Source organism: Sceloporus occidentalis, unplaced genomic scaffold, assembly GCF_023333645.1.
Source record: "Sceloporus occidentalis isolate IW3139 unplaced genomic scaffold, rSceOcc1.0.p SCAF_8, whole genome shotgun sequence".
NCBI lineage: Eukaryota > Metazoa > Chordata > Lepidosauria > Squamata > Phrynosomatidae > Sceloporus > Sceloporus occidentalis.
Genome location: NW_028316988.1, coordinates 1,228,329 through 1,243,291, shown reverse-complemented (window position 1 = coordinate 1,243,291; position 14,963 = coordinate 1,228,329). Strand labels below are relative to the sequence as shown.

Below are 14,963 nucleotides of genomic sequence, written 5' to 3'. Positions count from 1 at the left end.
TAGAAAGAGAGGAAGACTGTATGCTAGATGGATGGACACCATTTAGGAGATCATGGGCCTGAATTTGCAAGATCTGAGCAAAGTGTGAGGATAGAAGCACTTGGAGATGTCTCATCATCCATGAGTCCAAGTCATCTCAAAGGCAGCTAACAACAAAACCCACACCTTCACCGCAGTCCAAATCCTAGTTTCCTTCCAAACATCCTCTTTCAAGATCTTGGAAAGCTTGCGCATGGATGCCTGGAGAGCCAGTGGGAAGATCTTACGATGCTCAGGACATTTTTATGGAGATTTGGAGGAGGAGGCATGGCTTTAAAATTGGTGGGAAGAAACCAACGGTGCCAGGAGGCCGGGATGAGAAAAGCCGTCAGGAATGCGAGGCGGAGAACAGCTGCAAAGCGAATTTTGGCAAGGCTCTCTCTCTGGGCCAAGCGCCTTGGAGAGGGATGGCCACGGGCAACAAATGAGTTGTGTTTGTGCATGTGTGTGTGTATCTGGGAGATGACAGCTTTGGAGAAAAGTGCCCCTCTTTCGCCTCATTGTGTTGACGGTCCAAACTTTTCACACGGCCGCTGGAAATTTTGTATTTTTCCTCTCGCAGGGAGGTTGGGAACTGGCGAGGGACAATTTCCAGCCATTGCTAAAATGGATAATGTCCATCTGCGCCTGGTCTCCTCCCCCAAAAGAAGACCACATATGAAGGAGTCTTGCCAATCCGATTCTCCGGTTGCAAACTACAAACTGTTTGCAAACTACAATTTCCAGGATTCCGTAGGACAAAGCAATGGCAGTTAGTCTCAAACTGCATCATTTCTACAACGCAGATGCAACCTTAAGGATGACCTGGCTGCATCCACATTGCAGAAATAATCCATTTCGGCACCGCTTTATCTGCCATTCTCTCTCATCCTAGGGCTGTTGTTGTTGTTGTGAAGATCAAGTGCAAAGGAAAAGAGACCCATTACTCCACTGTGAACTCATTGGAAGGAAAGCAAGACATAAGGGTTCATAAAAAATGAGAGAGGATTTCATTTCCAAAGCCATACCTGGACTCTGGCCTCGGTCAGTTTGGTCCTCTGGGCGAGTTCTTCTCTGGTGTAGATATCTGGGTAGTGGGTCCTCTCAAAGGCCTTCTCCAGTTCTTCCAACTGTTCGGCGGTAAAAGTGGTCCGGCTGCGGCGCTGCTTGCGTTTCAAGGGAAGGTCCGGTTCGGATTCAACATCCGAACCTTCGTCCAGCCTGTTGCCTGGAAAAAACAAGAGAGAGAAAAAGAGAAATGAAGAGATGGAGAGAGAAAGGGAAACACCTGGAGAAAAAACAACAACTACAACTCTATATTTCTTAGGCTGCGTCTGCATTGCAGAAAATGCCGCTTTCTGCAGAAAGGGATGTTCCACAAACTTTGCGCAGAATGAATCCCAAACAGCCAAGACTCTCATGTCAAGCGGCCAGAAATAATGTGGTTTGATACTGCTTTAACTGTCATAGCTCCAGGGATTTGTAGTTTGCTCTGGCACCAAGGAGGTCTGCCAAAGAAGGCTAAGCATCTCGCCAAATTGCAAATCTCAGGATCTCATAGCATGGAGCCATGGCACTTAAAGCGGCATCAAACTGTACTAATTCTGCAGTGCAGATGGAGCAGTTGGGAAGCGGAAGGAAAACCTTGCTTTTTCCAATGCCATGCCTTGTTTTGCACATCTCTGCTGTATTTCCCCCCCATTTGTTTCCCCCCCTAAACCGAACAGCTGCGCACATCCCAAACATTTTCTCATCGCTGGGTTGACTTGGGGCCTTTGATCGTCCAAATTGCCCTTTTCCGCACCTTTTTTCGTCTCAAATGAATGCCACTCCGAAACTTGCACCTGGCAGCTAAGACTTCTGAGTAGGAGGGACAGCATTGTACTTTTTGATTTTCTCCTCCATCTCTTGTTCCCAACATTTTTATTTTGCAATCCTTGTAGGTTGGTGTCCGAATGTTTTTCCTCTAAACCAAGCCTTACAACTCGTTGCAGGCTGATACGGCTTGGGCTAATCTGTGCAATATCAACAATATATCAATATGCTACATCCGTAACTTAGTTAAGGACGGCCAGCCCTCCGTATCCACGGATTCTTTATCCATGGATTGAACTAACCATGGCTTGACTATATATATATATATATATATATATATATATATATATGTTGCCATACAGCAACATACAACCAAATGCACGCTGCATGTTTTACACAAGGCTTACATAGTGCTGGTGTAGCGTATCTCCCCATGCAAATATTTACTCTACTCTGACAAAGTGAGAGATTGCCACTTAGGCTTCTCTTTTGCATCTGATTCACTGATGCATTGTGGTTGCATGTTTTACACAAGGGTTACGCCGTGCTGGTGTAGCGTATCTCCCCATGCAAATATTTACTCTACACTAAGAAGGTGAGAGATTGCCACTTAGGCCTCTCCTTTGCCCCTGATTCACTGATGCATTGTGGTTGCATGTTGCATGTTTTACACAAGGGTTACATAGTTCTGGCGTATCTTATCTCCCATGCAAATATTTACTCTACACTGAGAAAATGGTGGATTGCAGCTACAGTCTCTCCTTTGCAAATGATTCACTGATGCACTGTGGTTGCATGTTGCATGCTTTACACAAGGGTTGTATAGTACTGGCGTAGCGCATCTCCCCATGTAAATATTTACTCTACAGTGAGAAGATGCCGCATTGTAGCTTCTATCTCTCCATTGCCTCTGATGCACTCAACATTTCCGTTCTCTTTCACAGTATAAAATGGAGAAATAGGAAAAGTACGAGATCCCCCTCCCCTCCTTTTCTTTTCTTTTTTCTTTCCTTTTCTTTTCTTTCCATCTCTCCTGGCTCCGTGCTTCCGCAAATCCCTACCCCGCCTCCCCTTCAATCGCTTCGGCGCAACTCTTAGGCCCGAAAGTTAAATTAATCAACAGGATTAGGTAGGAATTGGCCACGGTGAGACCCTCCAGGCTCTGCTCAAACCCTCCAGGTCCTCCGAGGTCCTCCTGTCTTCTTCTCAAGCACCTCGGTGCCGTCTGGAAAGATTCGCCATCCAGCGCAGGCATGCGGCTGCATTCATTAAAGCCAGGATCGGATTGCCTGGCGCTTTCCAGGGGCGGGGGAGCGCGGAGGAGGCACATCCACTTCTCCGCGTCTCCCTTCCTTTCTCAGGCTTTGCCTTTCTCTGCCGCTCGCTCCGAGGGTCCCATCTGGGCCGTTTCAAACCCTTTGCCCCCTCTTTCTCAAGGGTCTGGCTGACAGCTCACCAACACAGCCTTTCTACCCTGAAAAGCAGCTGGACGCATGGCTTGCAAAACCAAATAATGGATAGATCCATTGCCAACCAGGCGTTGGTGGTTCGACTGCAACTTTGGAGACCAGGGCCTCGTTCCCACTTACAGATAAATTGGTGTGCAATCCAAATTGATGGATCAATTTGATGTTGGAGAGCATGGTTCCCACTACATTTACCCCGGTAGCATTTTCTGTCTTTTTCTGTCACCAAGATACCCCACTTCTGATTCCTGTTCACAAATGGATCGATTCAAAATGATTCAGTTACAGCTGGCCGAAGGGGAAATTTGAATCGATTCTGATCTGCTTGTGGTTCACATGCTTGTGCCGAATCGGTTTATCGAAAAAGAAGCGGGGGGAAAATCAGCGTCAAAAAGACGCAGGTTAAATGGGTCTGGAGCATGGCCTCCCCTCTTGGAATCGCTTTGGTGATTCGGATTAAGTGGGAACCAGAGTTGTTTGAACCGGTTCAAACCGAATTGCAATCCGGATTAAAAGGTAGTGGGAATGGGGCCCAGATTCGAATCTCCACGGTCATGGAAACCCAATGGGGGACTTTGGGTGAGGCCCACTCTCTCAGCCTCCTTCTGAACAAACCTTGCCAAGGAAACCTTAGGATAGCTTAAACAGAAATGACTTGAAGGCACACGACAATAGCCACACCACCCTGAGCATGTTCAAACCCATCTGAGTTTGGAAGCTAAACAGGGTCAGGCCTGGTTAGTACTTGGATGGGAGACCACCTGGAAATACTGTAGGCTGAACAATCTGCCAGCCCTGAAGATACAAGCCTTGATGTCCTTATCTACCTTGGGCTTGGAAGGATTGAACGCTTTTTGCATGGGAGATAAGCTATGGCAGCACTACACAACCCATGTGTAAAACATGCAACTACAACGCATCAGTAAATCCGATGCAAAGGAGAGACCGAAGCTGCACTCCGGCACCTTCTTTCTGTAGAATAGATATTTACATGGGGAGATACGCTACATCAGCACTACGTAACCCTTGTGTAAAGCATGCAACATACAACCATTATACCCAGAAAGGAGACAAAAGGTGGGTTGAGCATTGGACTAGGACTCTGGAGACCAGGGTTCGAATCCTTACTGGGTGACCTGGGGCAAGTCAAATGCTCTCAGTCACAAAGGAAGGCAAGGGTACACTGCCTCTGAAGAAGCGTTGCCAAGAAATGCCCAGAATAGGTTGGCCTTAGGGTCACCATAAGTTGGATATGACTTGAAGGCACACAACAACGAACGTATTTATTTATTTCATTTATATGCCACCTTTGCAATCCGCTGCCTGTGTATCTTAATATGCCCTGACATAGCATCTCCATTAGATTTGGCATTTATCCATAGCACTTCTCAGCTTAAGAAACATCTCTGCATGCATCCTTTTCTTTGGGGGGGGGGGGGGGAATGCACATTTTGAGCAAATATGCTTTTACAAAGCCCAGGCGTTACATTACGGTTGTGCCATGTAAATCCCCATATGCAGAATTACACATTAACTGTGATACACAACTTCTCCTTGTACGGTTATGTTACCAAGTTTCTGATTGTCGGAACTCCACTTTGAGTCCCAATAGTTTGCAATGGCTTAATTCTATTTTAATGGTCACTTTGGTATGTTTTTAATTGCATTGTGCTCTTAAACCAGTGAGTCGCTTTGAGTCCCAATTTTGGAAAATAATAATAATAATAATAATAATAATAATAATAATAGAGATTGCTATAGTAGGAAGGAAATGATATTTTTTCCAAATCAAAGTCCCTCATCTCACCTAAAAAAGATGCTTAACAGACAAATACTGGGGTGAAATGTACGCTGAATGCAGAAGCAAGATGGCCTTTCCTGCCCTCCTTGCACCCATAAATCTGATCATATCAGCAATATCAACGAAACCCTGATCACTGATATCTGGGATTCAATTCAGAGGCTTTCTCTAACCTCTCCACCTTTCGACCCCCCCTTCCCAATTCCCAATCCTCATCGAGTTTTGATTACAGTTTAACATAGTTTAAGGTTCGGCGGCGTGAAAGCCGTACGCCGAAAAAACCAATTGCGTAATCGTTGATATGCGTTTTAATCTAGTAATTCGGGCCCCGGCAGAATGAGAGCGAAGGAGCGTCAGCGGAGTGGTCCAAGAATACCAAACAGACCGAGCAGCCAGCCTGGGAAAATGAAGGGGGGATAAAAAGTCATTTGATGCTCAGCTGGGGACTGCCGCATCCAGCAACGCATTACCATTGGGACGCCTTGAGCAGATGGAAGAAGAGGAATCTCTTGCTTTTTTCTGCAGCTATAACAGGGATGCATTTTGAGGCAGGCCCATCCTGGCTTTCCAATGAACCTGTCGTCTCCAATAAATGTTGTACTACAACTCCCATATTCCCCAGGAAGGTGGGCTTTATGGTCTAAAGCAACCAGAGGCCCTCCAGTTGGGAAAGCAGCATAAGAAGCAGTAGAGAAAGTGGCATGAATTGGAGAACTACAGAGTTGGAAGGGACTCCAAGGGTCATCTAACCCAACCCTAAGGCATATTGGAAAGAGAACATTCATAAAAGCTGCTCTGATAGCCTTGGCTGAAGAGCGGGGTATAAATAAATGTTGTTGTTGTTATTATTATTATTATTATTATTATTATTATTATTAGATGGGCCACATCTGAACTTTATAGGCCACTGTCTTCCTCCGATGCTGAGAGTGTATGACTTCCCCAACCTCACTCAGTGGGTTTCCATGGCTGAGTGGGGATTCGAACTCTGGCCTCTAGAGTCCAACACTCACTATACTACTTTAATTTGTTTTTTATTTTATTTATATACCGCTATTCCAAAGATCATAGCGGTGAACAGCAAGTAAACTAATTAGCAAGTAAGCTAATTTGCCCCCAACAGTCTGGGTACTCATTTTAGCTCCCTCCTTGGAAGGATGCAAGCCTGAGTCGAGCTTGGGCCCTTTGGCTGGTCTTGAACTCGCAACCTTGTGGTTTTGAGCGAATGGCTGCAGTACAGGCATTGAACCACTGTGCCACCAGGGCTCCATACTTTGGCTCTCTTCTAGTCAGGAACCATTGTAAGACTTAGGCCCATATTACCAAACGTATATTTTCTTGAGGCCTAAAGAGCAAGCATTCACGGGCAGCTAAAGAAGACAGATTTTCTGATCACTGAATGATCCATGGTGGACTTTTCCTCTTTCCAGCCCCAGGTCCTAGCAAGAGGCAGAAGAATTATAATCCCTTGGATTATAAACCTAGCACAGTGGTGTCCTAATGTTGGTCTTCCAGATGTTTTGGACTCCCATTCCCAGAAGCCCCAGTCAGCTTGGCCCACTGTCAAGAATTCTGGGAGCTGAGGTCCAAAACACCTGGAGGACCAAAGTTTTGGGATCACTGTCAAGAGATGGGAGAGTTGGACCATCAATTCCAACTAGAGTAGAACCACTGAAATCAGTCGCATTACATGTGACGCATTACAAGAACCAGCATGGAGTAGTGGTTTGAGCACTGGACTCCAACTCAGGGTTCGATTCCCCACTTCGCCATGAAACTCACTTGGGCATGCCACACTTTCTCAGCCTCAGAGGATGGCAAAGGAAGACCCCTCCCTTGAACAAATCTTGCCAAGAAAACCCCAGGATAAGTTCGAGTTTAGGGTCACCATAATTCAGGAACAACTTGAAGGTGCCCAACAACAACTACGAAGCAAGAGGTGGACTTTAGAGAACCTCCAGGTTCTGGTGATTTGGGTTTGGGTTCCTATCTCAGATGTTAAGCAGCCTCACATCTGCTGTGGTTTGGACCTCCATTTTCCACCACTATTCCTCATCTCCTTTCCTCTCAACTCATCCTGGCTGAAACGATTATACCTCTTCCAGCATGCCAGTGTGGCACAGTGGTTTGAATGTTGGACTATGACTTTGGAGAACATCTGTGGTTGGCATCTTTACAGAAGATGCTGGAGAAACATTCAGGAATAAACTTTTCTCGAACATGGCCACAGAGCCTGAAAAACCCACCAAAAAACCATTGGGGGAACTTGAGCAAGTCATGCTCTCTCAGCCTCAGAGGATGGCCATGGCAAACCCTCTCTGAAGAAACTTGCCAAGAAAACTTGCCATAAGTTGGAAATGACCTGAAGGCCCGCAATAACAGCACCGTTGGAGAAGTGCATGAATGCCAGGCACCTGGAAGAAGGCAAGAAAGAAGCCACTGGCAAAAAGGCCGCCCTCCGTTCAACGTTGGGCAACCACAAGTGCCGGGGTGCCATTTAAGTCTTAAGAAACTAGGGTGAAAGAAAGAAAGAAAGAAAGAAAGAAAGAAAGAAAGAATTGAAATGGTGAGACAGTTGCCTGCGAGAGAACCCCTTGGCCTGTCTCTCCTTCCCCAGGAAGAAAAGAAAGGAGAGGGAGAAGAGAATGGAAGTGACAGAAAGAAGAATTGCGGTGAGGAGTGAAAAGAAAGATATCCCTGCATCCTCGGGCTCTTTATCAGCCCTGTCATCCCTCGGACCAGGGCTGGCCCCGTTTTGCATTGTCTCACCTCGGACAAAAAACAGTAGGGGGGCAAAATGGAGGCATTTTTTGTTGTTCCTCCTCCTCTTGGTGCTGATCTCTTTAGAACGGCCCGGACAGGCACCTTAGGGGGCCTTTGCTGCCTGAATGTGGAGCTGACAAGCCAAAGCGATATCAATAAACCCGGGCGCACCAGTTCCTGGGCTCTCCGAGAAGGTACGGCTTGAATACTAAGAGTGTCTTGGACGGCTTGGAAAAGGACACTTGGGATGGGAACGTTGGGGGAGGAAGGGACATAGAATTGGAAGAGGAAGAGGAGGAGGAGGAGGAGGAAGGATCCTCAACTGAAATGTGGAGGAACAGACGAAACGGTCATTGTTGGTCATCCAAATCTTAGCCACTGCTAGAGTAGACCCAATGAATCAGTGGGGTTGACTCTCATGAGGCCCTGGGGTTGGTTGGCCTGGATCTCAGTCTTAGACATGACTAGAGTTTGTTGTTGTTGCTGTTGTGTGCCTTCAAGTCATTTCCGACTTATGGCAACTCTAAGATGCCCCAATCAGAGAGTTGTATTTGCAATATTTCTTCTGACAGGGTTTGCCATGGCCTTCTTCAGAGGATGAGAGTGTGACATCCCAGGGTCACCCAACGGCTGAGAGGAGATTTGAACCCAGACCTCTTGGAGTCCTAGTCCAATACTGAAACCAAAACATTATGTCAATTCTCTTTGTTGTTCTGTCTCGCAACTGGTGACCTGATCATAGGCTTTTCCTGGCTAGATTTCTTCAGAGGAAGTTTTCCATCGTCTTCCTCTGAGGCTGAGAAAGTATGGCTGGCCCAAAGTCACCCAGTGGCAATCCATAACTAGGTGGAGATTCAAATTAGAATCCTAATCTAATAGTTAAACCAGTACAATTTGTTGGTTCCATGATCAGAGTAGACCCACCAAATCCATGGGATTGACTCTTGCGAATCTATGGTATTGATCAATCTGCTTCCTCATCTTAGTCATGACTAGCGTAGACTGAACTGCTTGACTCCCTATTTAACACTGACGTCCTATTTAACATTGGTTGGATGAGTCTGCTCTAATTGGAACTAGCCAACAGGTAACTAGGTCCTTGTCTTAAGACAGAGAAAGAAATCAACCTCCTTCTGCACCTCTTTCCAAAGTTCAATGGAAGACTAAGGATGGGGCAAGAAGAACAAGAACTTGAGGACATAAGAAGAGGTGTGTTGGATCAGGTCTATCTAGGTCTCTAGATAGACCTAGATCTAGATGTGCTGGTTCAATGGAAGACCAAGGATGGAAACTCAGGAGCAGGACATGAGGACAATGGTCAAAGCAAAGTGCAAATGAGTTGGGCTCTCAAAGCTATGTTTGCGTCAAGGCAAAACACGTCTGTGAAACTCAAAAGGATGTCATAGTCTCCCCAAAGACTGGGGAGATGTTCTTCACCGCAGTCACCTTGGGATGGATGGTCTTCTTGGTTGTGGGATATATCCTTCCCTTTGAGATGGTTTGAAGGCAATAGTTAGTCAAGTGTTAGCAAAATTAGGCAGAGGATGCTGTCAAAGTATAGGATCTGGTTAAGTTGGGCGCTCATTCAACTGTACGATCTGATAAAGTTCAACATGAAATGGGTGAAGAGATATATGGATGTGTGCGCCACCAGTAAGTTGTCTGAACTATTATCGTTAGTGGAAGGTATGGGATTGGCTTCTTAGGAGAACACAGCTCCTGGATCATGGTTTGGTAGCATTAGTGAATCCATCTTGACCGTCCTACAGTCCCTTCCTCTCGCCACCAGTCATCCCAGTGGGACAGCAAGAAGGAAAACCATTGCCCAGTTGGGCTACATGTGAAGTTGCAAGCCCAGAAAGGACTAGAAGCTTGTGAAGCATGACGGGGAGTCAAGGCAGATTTAAGGAGATGGACGGACGCAAGATCCAAGGCCCTCTTTGAAGGCCCACCCTTTTGAACATTTCACTTTTGAATAGACACGGCTGTCATCCGCGGCTGCAGCCGAACAATGTTAATGGATGTAAACGTCCTCTAATTATCATCTTCCGCATTTTCCTCTCCCTGTCGCAAGGCCTGGGAAAATCGGCAAGGGTTGCTTTCTCCTGTCTATGCGTTTCAAAAAAGACCAACGACTCAAGTTCCTTCCAACTTGAAAAGTTGAAGATTTGGGTAAGTTCTTCCAAAACAAACCCAAGTGAGCCTTCTTTCCCATTTACCAGAATGTTCCAGGGGGGGAAATGGAAATGGGGTAACTAATTTTGCACTAATATAGTTTAAGCAACAAGAGTTGAAACCCAGATTTATTAAGAATCAAGGACTCAAGAGAGTCTGAGTCCAATTTGTCTTGCAGTCGAATCCAGTGCAGGTCTTCCTGAGATGCTCTGTATTTCGGCATCATTTGGTGCAACCTTAAAGCCCTAACTAAAAAATGCAAAAGAGATGCAAATGCAATGCGTGAATCCCACGACAAAGAATTTGTCCCTTGTGTTCCCTCCTAAATACACAACTGAAAATCCCACAACCTTTTTCAAGGTGGCAAGGGCCTGATCCTTAGCCCTGGCATCTGCAACTTCTCTCTGGCTCCAGCTCTCCCTCTCTTTCTCAACTCAAGTAGTAAGTTGAGTTCTAGTTCTTTCCTTAAAGTTCGCCAACCAAGAATTCACTGGTGTTACACCAGCAAAACCAAACTCAACTAGCATTCACACAGAACCTCATGGCATCTCTTGGTGTCCTATTTTTTGTTGTTGTTGTGTGCCTTCAAGCCAATTCTGGCTTATGGTGACCCTAAGGAGAACCTACCACTGGTTCTCTTGGCAAGATTTGTTAAGTGGAGGCTTGCCATTTCCTTCCTTGATGCTGAGAGCATGCGACTTGCCCAAGTTCACCAAATGGGTTTCATGGTTGAGCTGGGAATTGAACCCTGGTCTCCAGAGTCATAGTCCAGTCCTCAAACCACAATGCCATGATGGCTTTTGTAAAGTATCAAAGCATCGCCTCCTGTGTCCTATACATGAGTAAATGCTTTAAGCCTTGTCTTCACTTGCCGAAAGGTCCATTTCTGCCCTGTTCTGGCAGCGTCCCGTTTGGATGATGCAAGGCCCAAATCCCGGTTCTGGTGTGATGTCCGGCACATTCAACACCAGAATTGGGCAAGTGGACCAGAGAAGGGATTTCTAGTTCTCCATCCTAGATTTTGAAGGGAGAGAGAGAAAGGGAAGGGAAATGGGGTTTTCCTAAGGCCATTATTAGATGTAAACTAGAGGTGAGAGGGGCTGCCGTGGTCCCAGCAGCCCTTTGTGGAGGGATTAATCCCTAAACAAACTAATAAAAGGGTTGTGGCCCAGATACAAAGCAAGCAAGGCTATCAAAGCCGGCCGAGGCCTCAACGCTTCCCACTCAGAGGAAAGGCAGGGGAAAGGTAGAGGAATTTTGGGTGGGTATGGGCTCAAAATGAGAGCCAGCGTGGTGTCGTGGGTTGAATGTTGAATGATGACTCTATAGACTAGGGTTCAAATCCCCACTCAGTCATGGAATGTTGGGATATAGCAACTTCGCATGCTGAGACCTTCCAGTAATGCATGTCGATGGTATTTTTATTGCCCACTAACAACCCCTCCTCATTCCCCCTCCTCATTTCCTGTTTACCATGAGGATACCTAACCCTTTTTTGTCTTGAGTGAAGAAGAAGCAAGGATGAGCAACATGGAAACCCTTGGGTCGCCTTGGGCAAGTCACGCTTTCTCAGAGGAAGGCCACGGCAACCCTCCTTTGGATAAATGCTGGCAAGGAAAACCTCTTTCTAAGAGCCAGCTTGGTGCCTTGTGTGTTCAATTCAGATTCAGAAGGCATAAATTCATCCATCCAACCAACCAGTTAACCAACCAATGATGCTTCACACATCCTCTTCCACTTGGAATTGTGTGTAATGAGAGCAGAGCATTCCTCCTCTTCTGCAGGGCATACTTCGCCATGGGCACAGGATGGATGGATGGATGAATAGTGGGATGATAGATAGATAGATAGATAGATAGATAGATAGATAGATAGATAGATAGAATCATAGAGTTGGAAGAGACCCCAAGGGCCATCCAGTCCAACCCTTGTCTTTTGCCATGCAGGAAATCAAAGCATCCCTGACAGATGGCCATCCTGCCTCTGTTTAAAGACCTTCAAGGAAGGAGACTCCACCTGTCAGGAAGTTCCTCCTAATGATAGATATCCATCCATCCATCCACCAATTTATCCATCCATTCATCCATCAATGAACGATGTATCTCACCATTCGTTCATCCTGCAGCCATGGCGAACTATGCTTCTCACCAGGAGCTGATTTGAGTCCCTGGGTACAAAAGAGACCCCTTTCCTGAGCACAGCCACTCTGCCAGGCCAGCTCTGCTGCCAGCTCCATCCCTTTCTGGCCCAATCCGTCTATGGGCACAGCCTGCCCTCCCAGCTGGCGATGGACCCCGCCATTCCCAAGCAAAAAGCAAGGCAATCCGTCCCTGGAAGGTGGCAGGCAAGGAGGGGAGGGAACGGGGTGGGAGAAAGAAAACCCTCTCCACATCGACAAATTTCTGATTTGCAACACTCTGGGAATGGGTTTATGGGCATTGTTTGAGTGCAAATTTATAAATAAAGCAAAACCGCGATTCCAGGGTGAGGCCGATGAAAAGCAGAAAACGAGAAATTTTATGCCCGTAAGTAGCGTGGTCTAATGACGCTTCTCGAGGCAGCCAACCGTGGTTAGTAAACTTGGCTAAATGATTGCCGCGGAACCGGCCAAGCGACTTATTTCTTAATTAGTGCTACATATTAAGTCACGCCGAGACCGCGCGGCGAGCAAACGCCGCCGGTCGGAGTTTGCCAAATGGGAGGAGGGGGCAGAGAGGAAGGAGGGAAGGAGAAAGAGAGAAAGAAAGAATGGTAGGACTTTGGCTTTGGAGGAAGGTCCTGCCTTGGTGCCCAGAGTGGCACGGTTGGGTCAGACCAACAGGTCGCATGAGTCGCTGCCTTGTATGAAGACAGATCCCTGGTCCATCTAGGCTTTGTGGTTGTGTGCCTTCAAGTTGGGTCTGACTTATGGTGACCCTAAGGTCATGACCCTATTATGGGGTTTTCTAGGTCTGAGAGAGTGTGACTTCTCCAGGTCATCCATCTGAGCATGAAATCGAATCTTGAGCTCCAGCGTTGTAGTCCAACGCTCAAACCACTATGCCATGGTGGTGCTCGGCTAAGAGTCAGCAAAGTGTATGCAGAATCCTGTGTCCAGGAATCCCATGTCCATGTCCAGTTCTGGCCACCACAATTCAAGAAGCTGGAGCGTGTCCAAAGGAGGGCAACCAAAATGGTGGAAGGTCTAGAACCCTCCAAGCTCTATAAGGAATGGCTAAAGGAGCTGGATAGCTTTTGCTTGGATAAGATAAGACCAAGAGGTGACACGATGGCCATCTTTAAATATCTGGAATGCCATGCAGAAGGTGGCCCTTTTTAAATATTTGAAGGCATGTCTAATGGAGGCTGGATCCTTGTTTTCTGCTGCTCCAGAGACTATGGCATGAACCACTGGATTCAAGTGATAAGAAAAGAGGTTCTGCCTAAATATTACGAAGAATGTCTTGACTGTGAGAGCTCTTTGAAAGTGTAATATGGACTGCCTTGGAGGGCGGTAGACTCTCCTTGTTTGGAGGTCTTTAAACAGAAGTTAGAAGGGCATCAGGGGTTGCTTGTATTGTGCCTTCCCTCATAGCACTAGATGTTTGGACTAGATGGCTTTGGGTCCCTTCCAACTCTATGATTCTATGTTCTATTCATGAACCACACTAGTACCTATCTATCTACCTATCTATCTATCTATCTATCCATAATCTACCCAATTGTCGGTCTATCCATCGATCCAGCTATCTATCCAGTTATCCAGCTATCCAGCTATCCATCCATCCATCCATCCATCCATCCATCCATCCATCCATGCATCCATCATGTTTATTCCTGGACAACAATGATCTATCCATGATCTATCCATTTATCCATCTATCCATAAACTATCCATAATTTATCCATCCATCCATCCATCCATCCATCCATCCATGCATCCATCCATCCATGATCTATCCATTTATCCATCTATCCATAATCTATCTATATTCTATCCATCCATCCATCCATCCATCCATGATCCATCCATCCATCCATCCATCCATCCATCCATCCATAATCTATCCATATTCTATCCATCCATCCATGATCTATCCATTTATCCATCTATCCATAATCTATCCATATTCTATCCATCCATCCATGATCTATCCATGCCTCTGTTTATTCCTGGACAACAATGGAACTTCTCTTCGTATATACAAACAGAAATGAAAAATCCATCTGTATCTATATAGATCTTTCTTTATGATGCGCATGTGTATATATAAAGGCTCCATTGTTGTCCAGGAATCAACAAAGACCCCATTTCCAAACAGTAAAAAGGGAGACCCAGGGATAGAAAGGAACAGGCCTGTTAAGCAGAACAACAAACAAGCCCCTCTTCTGTCCTCTCCCCCCATTTTAAAGAAAAGCCTTTTCTTCCAAGGGACCTGGCTTCCCTCCAGTAACTTTGGAGGTAGGAAACTTTTCAGGAGCCCCGAACCTTTGTTGCCTCCATCAGGTTCGGGTTACGGAGCAGGGAAGCCAAATTATAAACAACTGGCCAACATTTCCATATCTAAAGCATTTCAAACGCCTCCCCGGGTTTCCCCCTTTCCATTCATTTGAAGGTACACCGACTTAAGTGGAGCCTGATGGGGGAAAAGAAAAGAACCAGGTGGCTTCACCCAGAAAGGGGACATCCTTACACCCCCACAAACCATGCACACGCCATCCCTCAAACCTCCATTCTACTCCCCATTAACCACAGTCCGGACAAACCAATTTAGCCTCAGCCAGGCCTTCTGGGGATCGGCGCATCTGGCGCATCTATTGGGTTGATTTTGTCTTTCTGCATGGCAAAAGAGGGTTGGAATGGATGACCCTTGGGGTCCCTTCCAAGTCCAGGATTGTATAAAGTTGGATGGGCATATTTCGGGAAGGCAGGGGGTTGGATTAGA

General features: G+C 46.3%; 1 protein-coding gene across 2 annotated transcripts in view; it reads right to left on the bottom strand.

The window, feature by feature from the left end:
• Window positions 1-14,963, bottom strand: part of LOC149307610 (paired box protein Pax-7) — a 105,697-nt gene that overhangs the window by 46,333 nt on the left and 44,401 nt on the right. For both annotated transcript variants that reach the window (XM_089536902.1, XM_089536903.1), the window contains exon 5: window positions 1,047-1,246. In XM_089536902.1, coding sequence (XP_089393028.1) covers window positions 1,047-1,246 — 200 coding nt within the window. The remainder of the gene's footprint in view (window positions 1-1,046; window positions 1,247-14,963) is intronic.